Source organism: Formica exsecta, unplaced genomic scaffold (assembly GCF_003651465.1).
Source record: "Formica exsecta isolate Colony F162 unplaced genomic scaffold, ASM365146v1 scaffold32, whole genome shotgun sequence".
Classification (NCBI taxonomy): Eukaryota; Metazoa; Arthropoda; class Insecta; order Hymenoptera; family Formicidae; genus Formica; species Formica exsecta.
The window spans coordinates 407,034-423,052 of NW_021850453.1; the positions used below are offsets into that span (position 1 = coordinate 407,034).

Consider the following 16,019-nt stretch of genomic DNA (forward strand, 5'->3'; position numbering starts at 1 on the left):
TATATATATATATATACCTACTATAATTATATCTACATATGGTTAAAAAACTTGATACATGCAAATTTTAAAGCCACTCGCAATACCCGAGTTATTTCTTAAAAATTACCTCGTTTTTATCCATGTGAGAATTAATACATTTAATTGCATAAGCAGGAATACGATGACCCCACCAAAGCTGACGCGAAATACACCAATCTCGAATACCATCCATCCAAATATACCATGTTTTTTTAAACTGCTCTGGAATTATTTTCAAGGCACCTGTGTTTACCGCTTCCTTAGCCTGAGCAGCCATTTCATTGCACTTGACATACCTAAATGAGAAAAATATTAAATATTTCTAAAAGTTGTTAACTATAGTGTACAATGTATTGTTACTTACCATTGTGGTTTCACAAGGGGCTCAACGACATCTTTCGATCGACTGCATATGGGTATTACCATTGGGTTATCTTTTATACTAATCAAGAGATTTCTTTCTGTCAATTCTTTAATGATAGCCACCCTGGCTTCGAATCTTTTCATTCCCTGTAATTAAGATTTATTTACCTTATATACATTTATTTCGTTATGCACATAATAAAATTTCAAAAGAAAATTTCTGTTATATAATACACGAACGCGTCCAAATCGCAAACCGAGAAAAAAGTAATTTTTTGTGCGAAAATAAATTAAAAATGCAAAATAAAATTTTTGTATATGGAGCATTGTTTACTAAAAGCTTAATTTAAAAAATTTAAAAATTAATAACATATTTACGGTTTTTTAAATTTAATTTAATCTTTAACGATTTTGTATCATATGTTGTCAAATTAATCTGGTCTATGGCAATTAATAAACAAATAAAAAATTATAAAGTTTCATTTAGAGTATAAAAGAAATTTAAATTTAAATTATACACTTATAAAGGTATATGTAAAATATCAAGAATATTTTTCGTTTCAATGAGGAGAATGTTGTACCTTTTTATGTATATTTTGATAATTGTAAAGATAAATTCAATATATAAATAAATTATAATATATATAAAAGGGAATGTATAATATATGTATAATTGAATTTACAATATAACTTGATTACATTATATATAACACGTATAACAAGATTGTTAGAAAAATTATTCAAAAAGTGTCAAATATATCAATTGTAAAATTTTTTAAATTATTTTTTCCCCCCCCCCCCTCAAAAACAGTCTCGTATAAAAAAAAACTTTTATTCGATATTTTTAACTTATTGTTTTATGAAAAATTATCTCCTTGCCGATTGTACTTCAATGAAGAAAAATATGATACCGTAAACTTTCCACAGTTTGCAGCAATATTTCCATCATCATCAAAAATATTTATGAATGGTAGATTGTGCCTTTTCCCTACTTCATAATCATTTGGATCATGAGCTGGTGTAATCTTTACAGCGCCTAAAAGAAGAATAATTTGATTAGATACAGCTTACTTTCACAATCGTTCCACTTGTGACATTTTCATCGAACTTATTAAGCTACATGTTTACCAGTGCCAAAGTTTATGTCAACAAATTCATCTGCTATAATGGGTATGCGTCTATCACAAAATGGATGTAGCACATATTTTCCTATATATCGTACATATCTACTATCGTTTGGATGCACGGCAATAGCGGTATCTCCTAGCATAGTTTCAATACGAGTAGTTGCTACAATTATTTTGTCTTTTGAATCAAAGAGCTGATAAACGAAAAATATTAAAACACCAAATTCTATTTTCTTTTCATAGCCAGGTATCGATAACAGAGTTCGACCAGTTAATTCCATCTTATCAACCTATTTTTAATAAGAAATATTTTTAATAAGTTCCTATATTGATTTTTAAATATAAATAAAAAAGCAGAAAATGTATTATATAGATAGTATTGTATAGATAAATGTATTAAAAGAATATCTAAATGTAGCACTCACTTCAATATCTGATATTGCACTTTTTAAAGCACATGACCAATTAACTAAACGATTGCTGCGATAAATAATGCCTTCATCATGCAAGCGCACAAACGCTTCTGTTACAGCTTTACATAATTTAGGATCCATTGTAAAACATGCACGGCTCCAATCAAAAGAACCACCTATCTTCCTTAATTGTGAATAAATTCTGTCGCCCTTTCTGAAAAATATTTCAAATGGATATCATGAGATTAGATGCTATTATATTAAAACATGTACACTTTTTTTTATAATTCTACAAAAAGATTATATAATATTTTGTTTAATTTTATGCTTACTCATGTTTCCATTGCCATATTTTCTTGATAAATTCTTCTCTACCAATATCATGACGAGTTTTCTTTTCTTCTTTCCAAAGTTTTTTCTCTACAACTACTTGAGTAGCAATACCCGCATGATCACAACCTGGATTCCAAAGTGTCATACGGCCTTTCATACGATTCCTAAATAAATGCAGCAATTTTAATATTCTATTTATATTAAAAAAATCTCAAAAATTATATTTCAAAAGAACTTATATAATATCTACCATCTAGTAATAGAGTCTTCCACAGCATTAGTTAGAGCATGTCCAAGATGTAAAAAGCCAGTTACATTAGGTGGTGGTATTATCATTACAAATTTTTCTTTCATATTTTCTTTGAATATATCTTTTCTCTAAAGTAGATAGATATTTTAATAAATAAATATGTTTTAATATATCTTATATGTATTTATATAAATCTAAATAATTTTTTTTTGATATTCCCTATATTTACATACTCCATATTCTGGTTTAAAAAAGCCTTCTTTCTCCCACCAAGCATACCATGCAGCTTCTACATATTGCGGACTATACATATCTGGCATTGGACACAAAACATCTTTCTTCTCCCCAGGTGGTATATTAATAGTATAGATTGATGCAGTCTCTTTTTTCTTATCATTTTTCTAAAATATATTAAATTAATAAGTTAGTTACTAAGCATATACAAATATACAATTATATTTTCCATTTGTATTATAAACCTAATCAACCTTAGGCTTGTTCGTTTTGTATATACTTTCTAAACTCAAATTATTCGCTTTCTCTTTCTTCAACACCAAAATATATATTTATCTCATTTCAAGTGCAGAAAATTCTAGGGAATGCGAGCAAACCGAACAGACCTTTTGAAATGCTTCTTTTGGATCTCTTAGTGATACTTATTGTTATTAAACATTGTATTATATATATAATATGTGTATTATATATATAATATTCATAAATTGTGATATAACTAAATAATTCAAGACATGAAAAACATAGCTAATTATAGTAATTAAATCAGATTTACGAAAGCTGTCTAATGAATGGTTAAGAGCCATATGGATAATTGAAATACCAAATTATATACATATTTTCTATATTATTAGAGTTAGAGAATTCAACATATATTAGAGCATATACTTACATCTTGCTTTTCTTTCACCTTTGTCGGTTTTTCACTTTCCTTTTTCTCCAGCTTTTGTTTAAATTTTTCCAACTTTGCCAATTTCTTGGCTTCCTTTTGCAATTGCTTTGCTGTTTTTTGAGAACCATTTTCCGCAACCACGTCCGCAGTCTCATCGTTTTTCATATTAACCATTTTCTTTTTTTCAACAAAAAAAGCTCAACATCTGTCTATTTCCTGTCTTATATTCAAATCAGGCCAGAGAGTTTCTTTGGACAAATTGGCTGATGAAACATTCAAAGATTGCAAAACTAACCACAAAAGTGTGAGTGCCGGTCTACAATAGTGATTTAAGCTCTAAGCCTTAAGAAATTGACTAATCACAGTCGAGTATTCTCCTCATACTTGATCGTGATTGGTCAATTTCTTAAGGCTTAGAGCTTAAATCACTATTGTAGACCGACACTTAGGGCTGCGTTCGGAAACATCACCTGCGTGCACACGCGCGTCGTTTTGTCTTTGTTCAACTTTTAATAAAGAACAAAGATAGAACGACACTCGTGTGCATATGGGTGTTTCCGATCGCGGCCTCAAATTGAAGATTGAAGATTAAAATTTGACTAATCAGAACAAAAGGGACTAAAATTTCTTTATCCTGATTGGTCAAATTTCAATCTTGAATCTTGAATCTCAATCTTCAATGCGTAGTCTGATACGGGCTTAAGGGAATAAACCAATCAAAATACGCAGAACGAGAAATAGGGATGTGAACTAAGAAATCTGATTAGTTTATTCCCTTATGTACTCCCGATCTTTAAGGCCCTGCGCACAATAGAGAGAATATTAGGAATAGGAATAAAATATTAAATATCAGGAAGAGCAATTTGGAATTATTTTACTTCAAACAAGGAAACGGAATGGATTAATTATTTCTAATTTTTATTTTTTTATTTCATTATGCGTTAATCCATCCCGTTCCCTTGTTTGAAGTAAAATAATTCCAAATTGCTCCTCCTGATATTTAATATTTTATTCCTATTCCTAATATTTTTTCTATTGTGAGCATGGCCTTATGGAAATAATTTTATAACAATTTACGTATTTTAACAAAAAATTAAAATTTTCAACAAGAAATCACAATTTTTTGGAAATAGAAATTCGTGGTAAGTTGTAATAAAAGTTGTAGTGAATTGTAAAAAATATATTTACAAATTTTTACAAGTTTCTACAAATATTTGTAGATTACTGTTTGTAGAATATTTTACGAATATTTTTACGAGGAATGTAATAAATTGTAGAAGTTATAGATTATAACTAAATTAAATAATGTAGTTGTAGAAAATCACACAACTTTCTACATTAATTTATGAAGAACTACATGGCTCAAGTAATGTAAAATATAATTCCAAATTGTTCCTCCTGATATTTAATATTTTATTCCTATTCCTAATATTTTTTCTATTGTGAGCATGGCCTTATGGAAATAATTTTATAACAATTTACGTATTTTAACAAAAAATTAAAATTTTCAACAAGAAATCACAATTTTTTGGAAATAGAAATTCGTGGTAAGTTGTAATAAAAGTTGTAGTGAATTGTAAAAAATATATTTACAAATTTTTACAAGTTTCTACAAATATTTGTAGATTACTGTTTGTAGAATATTTTACGAATATTTTTACGAGGAATGTAATAAATTGTAGAAGTTATAGATTATAACTAAATTAAATAATGTAGTTGTAGAAAATCACACAACTTTCTACATTAATTTATGAAGAACTACATGGCTCAAGTAATGTAAAATATAGTTACATAGAAATTATGTAATAATGTAATTATTATACCATATCAAGTTTTTGTTCATAGTTTTTGCATAATTTTTAAGATAGGAGAAATTAAAGTATATACATATAAAATAGAAAATTTTATAAATTCTACAACTTAATATAGATATATAATTTATTTATTGGGTTACTTAATAGTAAGGAACTTATTTATTGATCTATTTAATAGTAAAAAGAACATAAAAAGAGATTATAATTATGCTTTCCGGTTTTTTTTTTTTTTTTTTTTTAANTTTTTTTTGTTTAAAGTTATATTCACAAATTAAGAATTAATTCATAAATAAAGTATGACAAGAATGAAATAACTAAAAAATATAGTATTAATAAATAGAGTATTAATGCAGATAATTGATGGTAGAGATATTTTAATGCATAACAAAAACAGTACTAATGACATATTTACAATTATGATATATATGCATATATATGTGAAATTAATTGCACTAATATTTACTCAAACTTTGTCCAATTATTTGGTGATTTAATAGCAGATGCGTTTAGTGTTAAACTGAATGTGTCCGTCGTATCAACATTATTAATATTGTTGTCTGGTACACTTCGATTACACACAGCTGTATTCTTTATAGATGGATTATCACTATTGGTTAAGTTAAATTTACTAAAATCTATACCATATGCTTGTAATAAATCCATATCACCTACATTATCGGAGGCCTTTGGCTTGTCATTGTTTTTATGCGATGATTGTTGAAAAAAATAAGGATATAAAGGGTTACTAAGACCTTCATTCATTTCGGGTAAATGTAACGATTGACTCATCTGTTTTGTGCTTGAAAGCTCGGAAACCTTAGATAGAAGTGGATCAAAATCGTCATTACTATTCGTTGAATCTAAGCGTATTAAATCAGGGACATCAGGAGAATCCTGTAAAAAAATACATACTGATAATTAAATTTTAATCAATTAATTGAAGCAATATGTGAGAATAACTTAAATTCTAACTTCCAGTATAAAAATGTTGTTGTTTCTCATTTAATGATAATGTTTTATATGAATATGTGTAAATTCCACTTATACATAGTGTTTCAGGATTAAAAGTTCCAACTTAAAATATGAATTTAGAATTCCAAAATAAGTAATAAAGTTCCTCTAGAGGTATGCCCGCGCAAACGTTTGTTCAAGAAATATTGATATTTAAACATTATATATGAACCTCCCATAATATATATAAAGATTAAGATAATTCGTGCTTTGTGCAAGTTTTTGTACAGATTTACCTTATTTTGAGGTCCTAAAAATTAATATTTTAAGTTAAGATGTTTAATATTGAAACACATTTGGTATATGCATCTAATTATCGGACATTATTATTTGACAATTTCATTCCATACACTCATACATAAAATACAACAATATTTACTACATCCAAAAGTTGAGAACATGGACAACATAACAGTGGAAATAAATAAGAAGCAAAGTTTACAAAGATAGATTTACCGAATTTATTTTTGCAGCTTCTTAAAATGCTTGATAATTAATTTTAAATTTTCTTGCTAAAGAAAAAATTTTGTTATTTAGTTATATCCTCGTAAATTAAATTCGCCAAAGTCTTTGGATTTACTATAATAAATCCAAACCTATAATTATTGATGTCTCAATATTGAAATAACAAATATTCTTTTTAATCTTTTCTAATATTTGCTCATTCTAGTGACTGGAAGATATATCGGTAAATCTAGAACATTCTAAGTATATTATACTTGCACATACTTTACGGATCAATTATATGAAAATCGATCGAAATATTTCGTAGATATAAAAAATAATGGACAATGTTATGTTTACCTTAACATGTGCAGAGCAGGATGTAGTATTGAATGGATGTGATAATGGATGAAATGGAGCGGGCATTGAGGGAATTCTGGATTTAAAAAGTGGTGCAGTTTGCAAATAGATAGGCATTAATACTTTACTCGTATCAAAAGGATCGTCTTCATTTACTTCATGAAGAAAGTTTGACGTTTTGTAAGATCTATCAAAAGATTCCCTCGTATTTGGTATTGAATTAGCATTTGCAAAAATATCTTCACAATCTAACTTTTTATTGTTTGAAGAAAAATTGTCTTCTGTCTTGGGATTCTTTTTTTCATGAACACATAATGATAAGTCAACAACAGGTTTTATTAAATCATTATGTATATTTAATTCATGTAAAAATCGATTTGGTTCTGTGTTTTGATTATATGATGCAGATGACATAGATAAAAGTGATGTTTTATCCACTTCTTTTACAGTTCTGTTTGTCTTTGAAGTTAGTAAATTAGAAGTAAACATTTTTGATTGATTAAACGAAGTATCTAATGGAAGAGGATAAGGGGAAGAAGTTAAAATTGGCTTTTTCGAGGAAACTTCGAATGGATTTGTAATGATAGTATTAGGTGAAGGACTGTGCCGTAAATGCCCACTCCATGCAGGTCTCAAGTTGTCTAAACTGCGTACTGGTTTCAACTGAAAGTGATGCATGATATGAATTTTTACTTTTCTTTTTTATAAGAAATTAACTAATACGAACTATGAAATATCTAACAATAAATTCTATCGATACATTAGAGTAGCAATATACACATACCGATCTTTAATATATGACATATGCATGTAATAATCATAAGTCTTTCTTATTCATTATATTATTATTTATTATTAAAAAGTAATTTTGAAAACTCTAAGAAAAGTCTTTGAAAAATTTTCCTTCCCTCATGTTCGCCCTTCAAAATCATTTAAATTATGTTTAAAATATTTTTCCATATTTTCAGAAGTAAAGAAATAATTAGATATTCTGTTTCTGATCAGACACACTCTGTAGATGAAAAAATATAGAAATATTATTAAAATTATATATATTATATATATATTATTTTCTATATATTTATTTTACATATTAGTAATAACATCTAACTTTTCTTCAAGTACTTTACCAATTTAGATGAATATTTAAAAAAACAATCAATATATTTTTAAAAAAAGCTATAAAATGATTTAAAAATTTTAAGAATGCTAAAAAGTACTGTCGATGGAAAATTTAGGTGTATGAAGATGATTTAAATACAAGCACATGCAAAATATTTTTTTATAAACTAGACACGTTTCTATGCATACATTTAATAATGCATTACATGTAATTCAGGAAAACATGCTCTGCACATAATTATTTCATCTTTTATATAATATAGAATTTGAAACACAGATTCCATTACATAAAGACTTTAAGGACAATAAACGATTGACAAAAAGCAACAGAAATTTATAAGATTAATACATGATAAACTTGCAGAAAATTATATATATATGTACAATTATTAAAAATAAAGATATAATAGTTCCATCTCATCATTTATGAGAATATATATTTATTTTAATTGACAACTAATAATAATATACTCTCTTTCTGTAAATCATAAAAAATAATAGTGTATAAGTACTATAAATAATGTATAAATACTGTATAAATATACTAATAAACTATAAATAATAAAATAAACTATATAATATAAGACTTACCGTCCTATCCACTGATGGTATCTTTGGAAATATCACATCTTGAAGTTCGTGCATAAGGTCTATGTTTATGCGCTCTGGTGGAGAGTCTGATTCTTCGGGAGAACTGGGGTTTAAAGATGAGTACTGCTTCTTACTGCAATACATATGCATATGTATGTGTACTGTGCGCGTGCTATACATATGTACGATGTTCCGCGAGAAAACTGACAAATTTCAACAGTGTAATCTATTATCAGTAAAAAAGATCATTATCTATCTATTTGACTCATTCATTATCGAGTTAAAAGTACATTATTGTACATATCAAAATAAAATTCACATATATATATATATATATATATATATATATATATATAAATAATTATATGTACCTTGCATCAAAATTAGTATTCCGCAAACGCAATTCTTTTCTGTAACTAGTTGTTGCTGATACTCCGTTTGGAGATTTTGGTGGAGATGTAAATCCAATAGATCTTCTATCTAAAGTAGGTGAGCTAGGAGCTGATCGTGGTTGATGAAATCTCATATTTGTTTCACTTCTATTAGGTCGCCCTGTCCACATAAATAATTTATCAGTCAATATCCAATATTTAACATGAAGTGATAATAAAAACTATTAATATCATAAAGAAGCACACCTTTCCATTTTAGTCCTTTATACGCCGTTTTCATATCTTTCCCTTTATCTTTCACCTGTTGATATTAATTTTTATAATTCTCTTTTTTTCTATTTTGGTATTAACTATTATATTATAATAGATAGAAAATGTGATACAGAAAGTAAGATTGGGAAAGTTACTTTATAAAAATAATTCATTACCGTTCCTTTCTTTGAAAAGTAACTCGTTATCGTTATCATTATTAAAATAGTAATGTCGTTGCAATTTCCGGTAAATGTTTAGAGTAGAACAGACAAGTAAAATTGTTTTGACCTTGATATATGTTGTCAAGGCCGCTTTATTAAAAAGTTATAGACAAAGAAATTTTACAAATTGCATGTCATTTCAGACACCATATACTCTTAATAGAATATGCTTTTAGTAGATTCATGTATTTATATGTTACCGTTACCGTTAAAGTTATCGAAAAAAATAACGGTAACGGCGTTGCAAATAATGCGTTACTTTTCAAGCCTGATGAAAAGTTATAATGTTCAAACATGCTAAGGAGAGAGTACATGTAAATATATATATATATATATATATACATATACGCGTGATTTAACAGCATACTTTACTGCTGGATTGGCCTGTAAGATAAAAGAAGAAAGTATTCTTTGTAAGTATTCTTTTTTTTATAATAAAAGGATATGTAAAAAATATATTAGATATGAAAGATTAGTTCTAGGGATATAAGCTATATAATACTAATTAATTGAAATTTAAACTATTTAAACTATTTAAAATGCTATTCTTTACATGCCTTGTCTTTCACACTACGGAAAAATGCTGAGCTTTCCTTTCGCATAGTATAAGTCCATTCTCTGTACTGTTGCATAAATTTACTACTCGATTTGGCCGAATAACTGCAGGCTTCCATTTCAAACTCATCTGAGAAACCAAGTCCTGAATTAAGCATGTTCAATCTTTCTTCTATAAACTGGAAATACCCAGAATATTTATATAGTATCAAATAGCTATAATTATGCAGTATATAAAAGACTTACTTGTTGAAAGATTTGTAATTCCAACATTTTTCGTAAAAAGGGTTGCATGGAGGATGGTCTACTTTCAACAAAGGCATTTTGATTGAATGTAATACGTTCACCCTGTTGTAAAGTTAATGCTTCTCTATAACCAGCAGTTAACTGTACTAAAGCGCGTAAAAATGCTCTTGACACGCCATCTCCGAGAAGAGTTGATCTATTACGTAATGCTTTCTTCAAATTTGTCACCTGCAATACATATATACATTTTTTATTTCATTATTTAAGATGTATACATTATCTTATTATGCTATAGTGACATATATATATACAATGTATATTGTCATAGCAATATATATTCTACGCACTACATCTTGTGGTAAAGACTCCAGATCTTGAAACGGTGACTCAATTGTATTATTATCAGCATCTAAAATAACAACTTCTCCTAAATCACTTTTGGGTACTTTCTGCAAAAAATATTATAAAATAATTGTATTACATATAGACATGCACACCCACACACATATATAGACAATAACAACATATTTTATAGAAAAAAAATTTTTGTTATAAATACCTGAAGTGTTGGTGTGGGCACCCCAATAAGAAATGGCATAGGCGCTAATAAATAATCTATTAATGACAAAGGCAGAACGGGGATATATATATGTTGCCAAATCATTGGATAAATTAAAGCATTGCATGCTTGTACACAAGCACTTAATCTTGATAAACGTTTTGAAATGAAAATAATACGGCGTTCGTATAACATAGATGCAAATATTATCATCATATTATACGAATCAACAGCACTATAATATTCGGTCAAATTTCTCTGAAATAGTAAAATCGCTATTTAGGGAAATACTCGATAATAATTTTATACCGTAAATAAAATTTATAAATTATTTTGACAAATCCAAATATTATTACTTACGTTTTCTGGAATGCTAGGCAGTTGAAACTGTTTTGGACTTTGACAAATAAAACTCTGAAAAGATTGAAATGTTTTAAATATATCGAAAAGTGTATATAAAAAATAATTTAATAAAAAAATATTAAAAAGCGATTTATATATGCAAGAAAAACACGCATGCACGCATGCAAATATATATAAAATTCTCGCGTGCGCACTCAGATTTTATAATTTTATTTCTTATATTATTCTTATATATATTATATATATTCTGAGACAATTAATTTACTGCTGTAGAATTTGGTAAAGAGATAGATATTGAATTTCCTGGGATTGGGACTCCACAGGTATATATATTTTCAAGAAACTTCCATAAATCCTCCCCACTGGCATTGCTGGTCAAAGATGCAATATGATTCAATAACCTATGATGTAAATACAGTTTAATATTTTGATTCTTAATACATTTGAGCATTTAATTAATATATTTTTACTAACTTGTAAAATGTTTCATGCCATGGAAGTGCACTCAAAATCACTAAAGCTGTTTCTGTTTTGGGATCGTGACGGCAAAAGCCGAAAGTCCATTTTGAATCTATACTAGTGAGAACAAATGAAAAATGTTGCACCAACAAACTGAAATAATAACATATAATAAAAAAATGTAATTAAATGTATGCTGCATTTGATATCTCAACATACTTTTCAAATTCACAAGGATATGTAAATTTGGGGACAGATTTAAGTATCTCTTCATCTGAAAAGGTAGTAGGATATTTTTGAAGTATCCAAGCTGGCTTCTCTGCTACTGGTGCAGCTATCTCGCAGAAGCATTCGAACAATTGCTTGACATTTTCTCTGAAAAAAATATTATACAAAGTAATATTTATATAATTCAAGTAAAGTACAACTGTAAACTTTGCAGTTATTATGATTATATTCACACTGATACATGTATATAAAAAATAGAAAATATATTCTATTAATCAAAACGGAAACATTCTGTGAAGCTATCCGAGTGTAACATAAGGGCGATATGCTTTCATTGCATTTTGCTTAAAAAAATCGGTGGTTTTATACAAAGGAGAAATGATAAAGAAGACTTGCCTCAATCGAGATCCCATGATAATAGTTGAAAAAAAATAAGTACTTCGTATGATTTTGATGTTTATACGTCATCGTATTGCATGATAGTGATGTATTCGTATATAATCTTAAAAATGTTGTAGTCACATGTCGTCGACACTCATGTCAGTCGCTCTCACTAGCCGTCACACTTGCGAATTTCGTCCTTCCTTGCTTTCCTCAAATTAGGAAGCGGTAATAAATCACTAGCCGAAATGAAATCTGTGAATGTGGATAGCTATGTACCTTTATCACGCGTTTTACTGAAATCTCAGATTGAATCGGAATAAACATACGTCACGAAGAAATGCACTTGGGACCCATTTCTATTGTGTCTGTCAAACTATTGCCAGAGAGAAGCCTGAAAGCTGAGAGAGGTCACGCCGCCATTTTTCATAAGACACTTTTTCTAGCTACTACAGTAGCGTCAACTAGATCCATTTTAGAGCCAGCGGAACTACATGGCCAGATTCACTTTTCGGTGCCATGGTAAAACGGCCGGTTGGTGCATGTCCGTGCTAAATACATAAATTGTGGATTAAAATTATGGAGAAATATTATGGATTCATTAATGTTTTATTAACTGCGCATTTTGCTATTCTAGTACATTCTACATTACGGACAGCAATAATAAATTATTATTGAAGTATTTGCGCAATTATATATTATATTATATTATAATTACGTGCTGTCTGGGTATATACTGTCATACTGCTGGCATGCTATTGGCATTTTGTGGAAATTATAAAAGGAATTATAAAAGAAAATATATAACAGTGTATTATTACGATAGATACAATTTTAGAAATTTTATTAACAATATAATTAATATTAAGAGATATATGCGTATTAACTTAGAAACATAGCATATAACTAATCTCAGATATAATTATTATTCTTTAAATGAATAGTTACGCAGCCAACATCGCAAGCTATTAATCTGTTGCTGTACTGCTTCGAAACTAGTTCCACCAGCAATTTTATATTGATCTACGCTGGAATTGAAGTCCCAAATGCACGATATATTTTCTTCGAACGCCTCGCTAAAATAGTTAATCTTTCTTTTAGAATTCTCTTCGAATGCAACTACTTCATCTCTATTAAAGATTTTGATTATATACCTTATCGTTTTCAATTGTTGCACAGATAGCTCTAACAATGGTATTCCTTTTGATTCAGCCAGAGCGACAGCTTTCCCAGCCAGATGATGACTTTCTCTAAACGATATCTGCGTATTTACGCAAATATTAAGAGATATTTCAATTAACATTTAGTTAAAATTTAAAGAAATTAAGTTAGTAAAGCAATTGCCTTAAAAATTATCAAGTAAAATCAAATTTTTTAAAGATAGAAAGAAAAACAAAATGCTTACGCCTTTTTTAACAAGATAATATGCCATGTCAGTTGCAAGCATGTCGGATGTTAAAGCCTTTTTACAATTCTTGCTGTTTACTTTCAGTGTGGCCAATGCTTTTTCGGCGATATGGAACATCTGATATAACGTATCGTATGTATAAAATAGCGATTCTTTGTCTTCCTGAAGATCTTTGTTGTATGTTGATGGAATTCCTTTCAGTGTTACCATAAAGCCAATGCACTAAAATTAAGACAATTTTACAAGAGAGAATGATACATCTTTCAAAACTTATTTTGAAATTTTTTATCTGTAAGAGATTTTAGAATATAGATAAAAATGATGTATAATATATGCTGTTATATTTTTCTTGTGAAATTTGAAGATTAATGGTACTAATATTTTTGCTATAAACTATGTAAAATAAAAGTTCTTTTTCGAGAATTATGTTTCAAATTATATAGACATAGTTAGAATTAGAATATAATATATATAGACATAATTAGAATTAATAGACATAAATAAATAGTGCAAAACATTAATTATTATTTAATTTGAAAAAATGTGTTTGTAGAACTGTAACATAATAACACGGAATTTAATTTATGCAGTTATTTTATAACTTAAAGAAAAATTTACTATTTTACGCAAATTTTAAATCACCAAACACTGGCTTAAACTTAAGTAAAATATACAAACGTAGCTGCCATAAATGGAGCCAATGGTTTTAAATCTATTTAAACAAACCTTTCCGAATATAGTGCCAGTTTTTCCACGTATTAATTCCATGCAATCCGGATTACGCTTCTGGGGCATCAGACTACTACCAGTGGAATATTTATCAGAAAATTGGATAAAATTAAATTCCTGGGTACTGTAGATGATCAAATCCTCGCAAAAGCGACTTAGATGCATCGATGATAATGACGACCAAAATAGAAATTCAGCTTAAAAGATCAAATTAAAAAATGTTTACACACTATAGGTGCAATATAAAGGAAGTATTTTATTAATTTTATATTCAAAATTTGCATTTTTGGTCACTTCAAATCTATTTTTCTTTCATAAGATTGTCGAGGCATTACTTTTAAGTTATAATTAATTAAAACGAAGAAGTTTTCTGTAAACTAAATTTCAGACAAAAAATTAAATATTAACATTACGTTTTTTAGTTAATTTTAAACATATTTTTTACTTTGCTAGAACTTTAATTTAAAACTGGATTACAAAAAGAGATAAATAATATCGAAAATCAAAAAATTGAACAATAAATGTTGATCTTCTTTCATAAGAGAATTTTATTATATAAGAAAAAAGTAGATTTTTAATATTAATTAACAAACTAAGTGAAAAAATTGGCAAATATATGGATAACTTTGGAATGATTCGAAGAGAATAATATTTGTTTATATTTTTGTGACGTATTTGCATTTGAGAGTCATATAACTAAACATTTTTTTATTCAATAGAATCAGAAATATTTATTGTTTCTATAGTTAGCCGACTTGCTCTATGTATATATGCATATATATGTACACATGTTACAGAGATATATTTATAAAACATACCGACAAAATCTCGATCTCCAACAGTATGCATGCTATTTTCGGTAATTTCGTCGAAACCAAGTTCCATAGCCAAAAATTGACGATCAATGGCGAAAGGATTACCTGCTATCGCACCACTACCAAGGGGTAAGATGTTTACATGTTTACGTATCTCTAGTAATCTTTCCAAATCTTGCTTCGCGTACCAGGCATAGCTATATGAAATTTGAAAAATCAATGATAAAATTAGGGGTAAATATTTAGAATAGGACCCAAATCGAATCATATCTTGGCCTTGACATATATGTTGTCAAGGTCACCATCCTGAGTAACCACTAAAAAATTTTAGCCATTGCTCGTTGTTTATTGAAAAATAATAAACAAAAAAGTTTCACAGATTACACGTTTTTCAGACACTATATACATTTAATATAATTTACTCTTATTAGCAGATTTATATATTTACATATAGTAAATCAAATGCGTGGGCGAGGGAGAGCTCCAACCTTACCACTGCATACACCAAAATAATAAATTTCACAGATTACACGTTTTTTAGACACTATATACATTTAATATAATTTACTCTTATTAGCAGATTTATTTATTTACATATTTACATATAAATGCGTGGGCGAGGGAGAGCTCCAACCTTACCACTGCATACACCCCCCCC

General features: G+C 28.1%; 1 protein-coding gene and 1 pseudogene across 1 annotated transcript in view; both read right to left on the bottom strand.

The window, feature by feature from the left end:
- LOC115238038 overlaps positions 1-3,714 on the bottom strand; it is a 7,592-nt pseudogene extending 3,878 nt beyond the window's left edge.
- Positions 3,715-5,582: 1,868 nt separating this feature from the next.
- LOC115238071 overlaps positions 5,583-16,019 on the bottom strand; it is a 17,797-nt gene continuing 7,360 nt past the window's right edge. Inside the window, exons 7-26 of the mRNA XM_029811598.1 lie at positions 15,365-15,558; positions 14,544-14,743; positions 13,815-14,039; positions 13,564-13,670; positions 13,358-13,485; positions 12,421-12,424; positions 12,020-12,175; positions 11,816-11,953; positions 11,607-11,742; positions 11,339-11,392; positions 10,979-11,236; positions 10,767-10,868; positions 10,420-10,647; positions 10,176-10,352; positions 9,970-10,002; positions 9,392-9,446; positions 9,125-9,305; positions 8,754-8,886; positions 7,041-7,703; positions 5,583-6,119 (exon numbers count right to left, since the gene is read on the bottom strand). Coding sequence (XP_029667458.1) covers positions 5,685-6,119; positions 7,041-7,703; positions 8,754-8,886; positions 9,125-9,305; positions 9,392-9,446; positions 9,970-10,002; positions 10,176-10,352; positions 10,420-10,647; positions 10,767-10,868; positions 10,979-11,236; positions 11,339-11,392; positions 11,607-11,742; positions 11,816-11,953; positions 12,020-12,175; positions 12,421-12,424; positions 13,358-13,485; positions 13,564-13,670; positions 13,815-14,039; positions 14,544-14,743; positions 15,365-15,558 — 3,607 coding nt within the window. The 3' untranslated portion in view covers positions 5,583-5,684. The remainder of the gene's footprint in view (positions 6,120-7,040; positions 7,704-8,753; positions 8,887-9,124; positions 9,306-9,391; positions 9,447-9,969; positions 10,003-10,175; positions 10,353-10,419; positions 10,648-10,766; positions 10,869-10,978; positions 11,237-11,338; positions 11,393-11,606; positions 11,743-11,815; positions 11,954-12,019; positions 12,176-12,420; positions 12,425-13,357; positions 13,486-13,563; positions 13,671-13,814; positions 14,040-14,543; positions 14,744-15,364; positions 15,559-16,019) is intronic.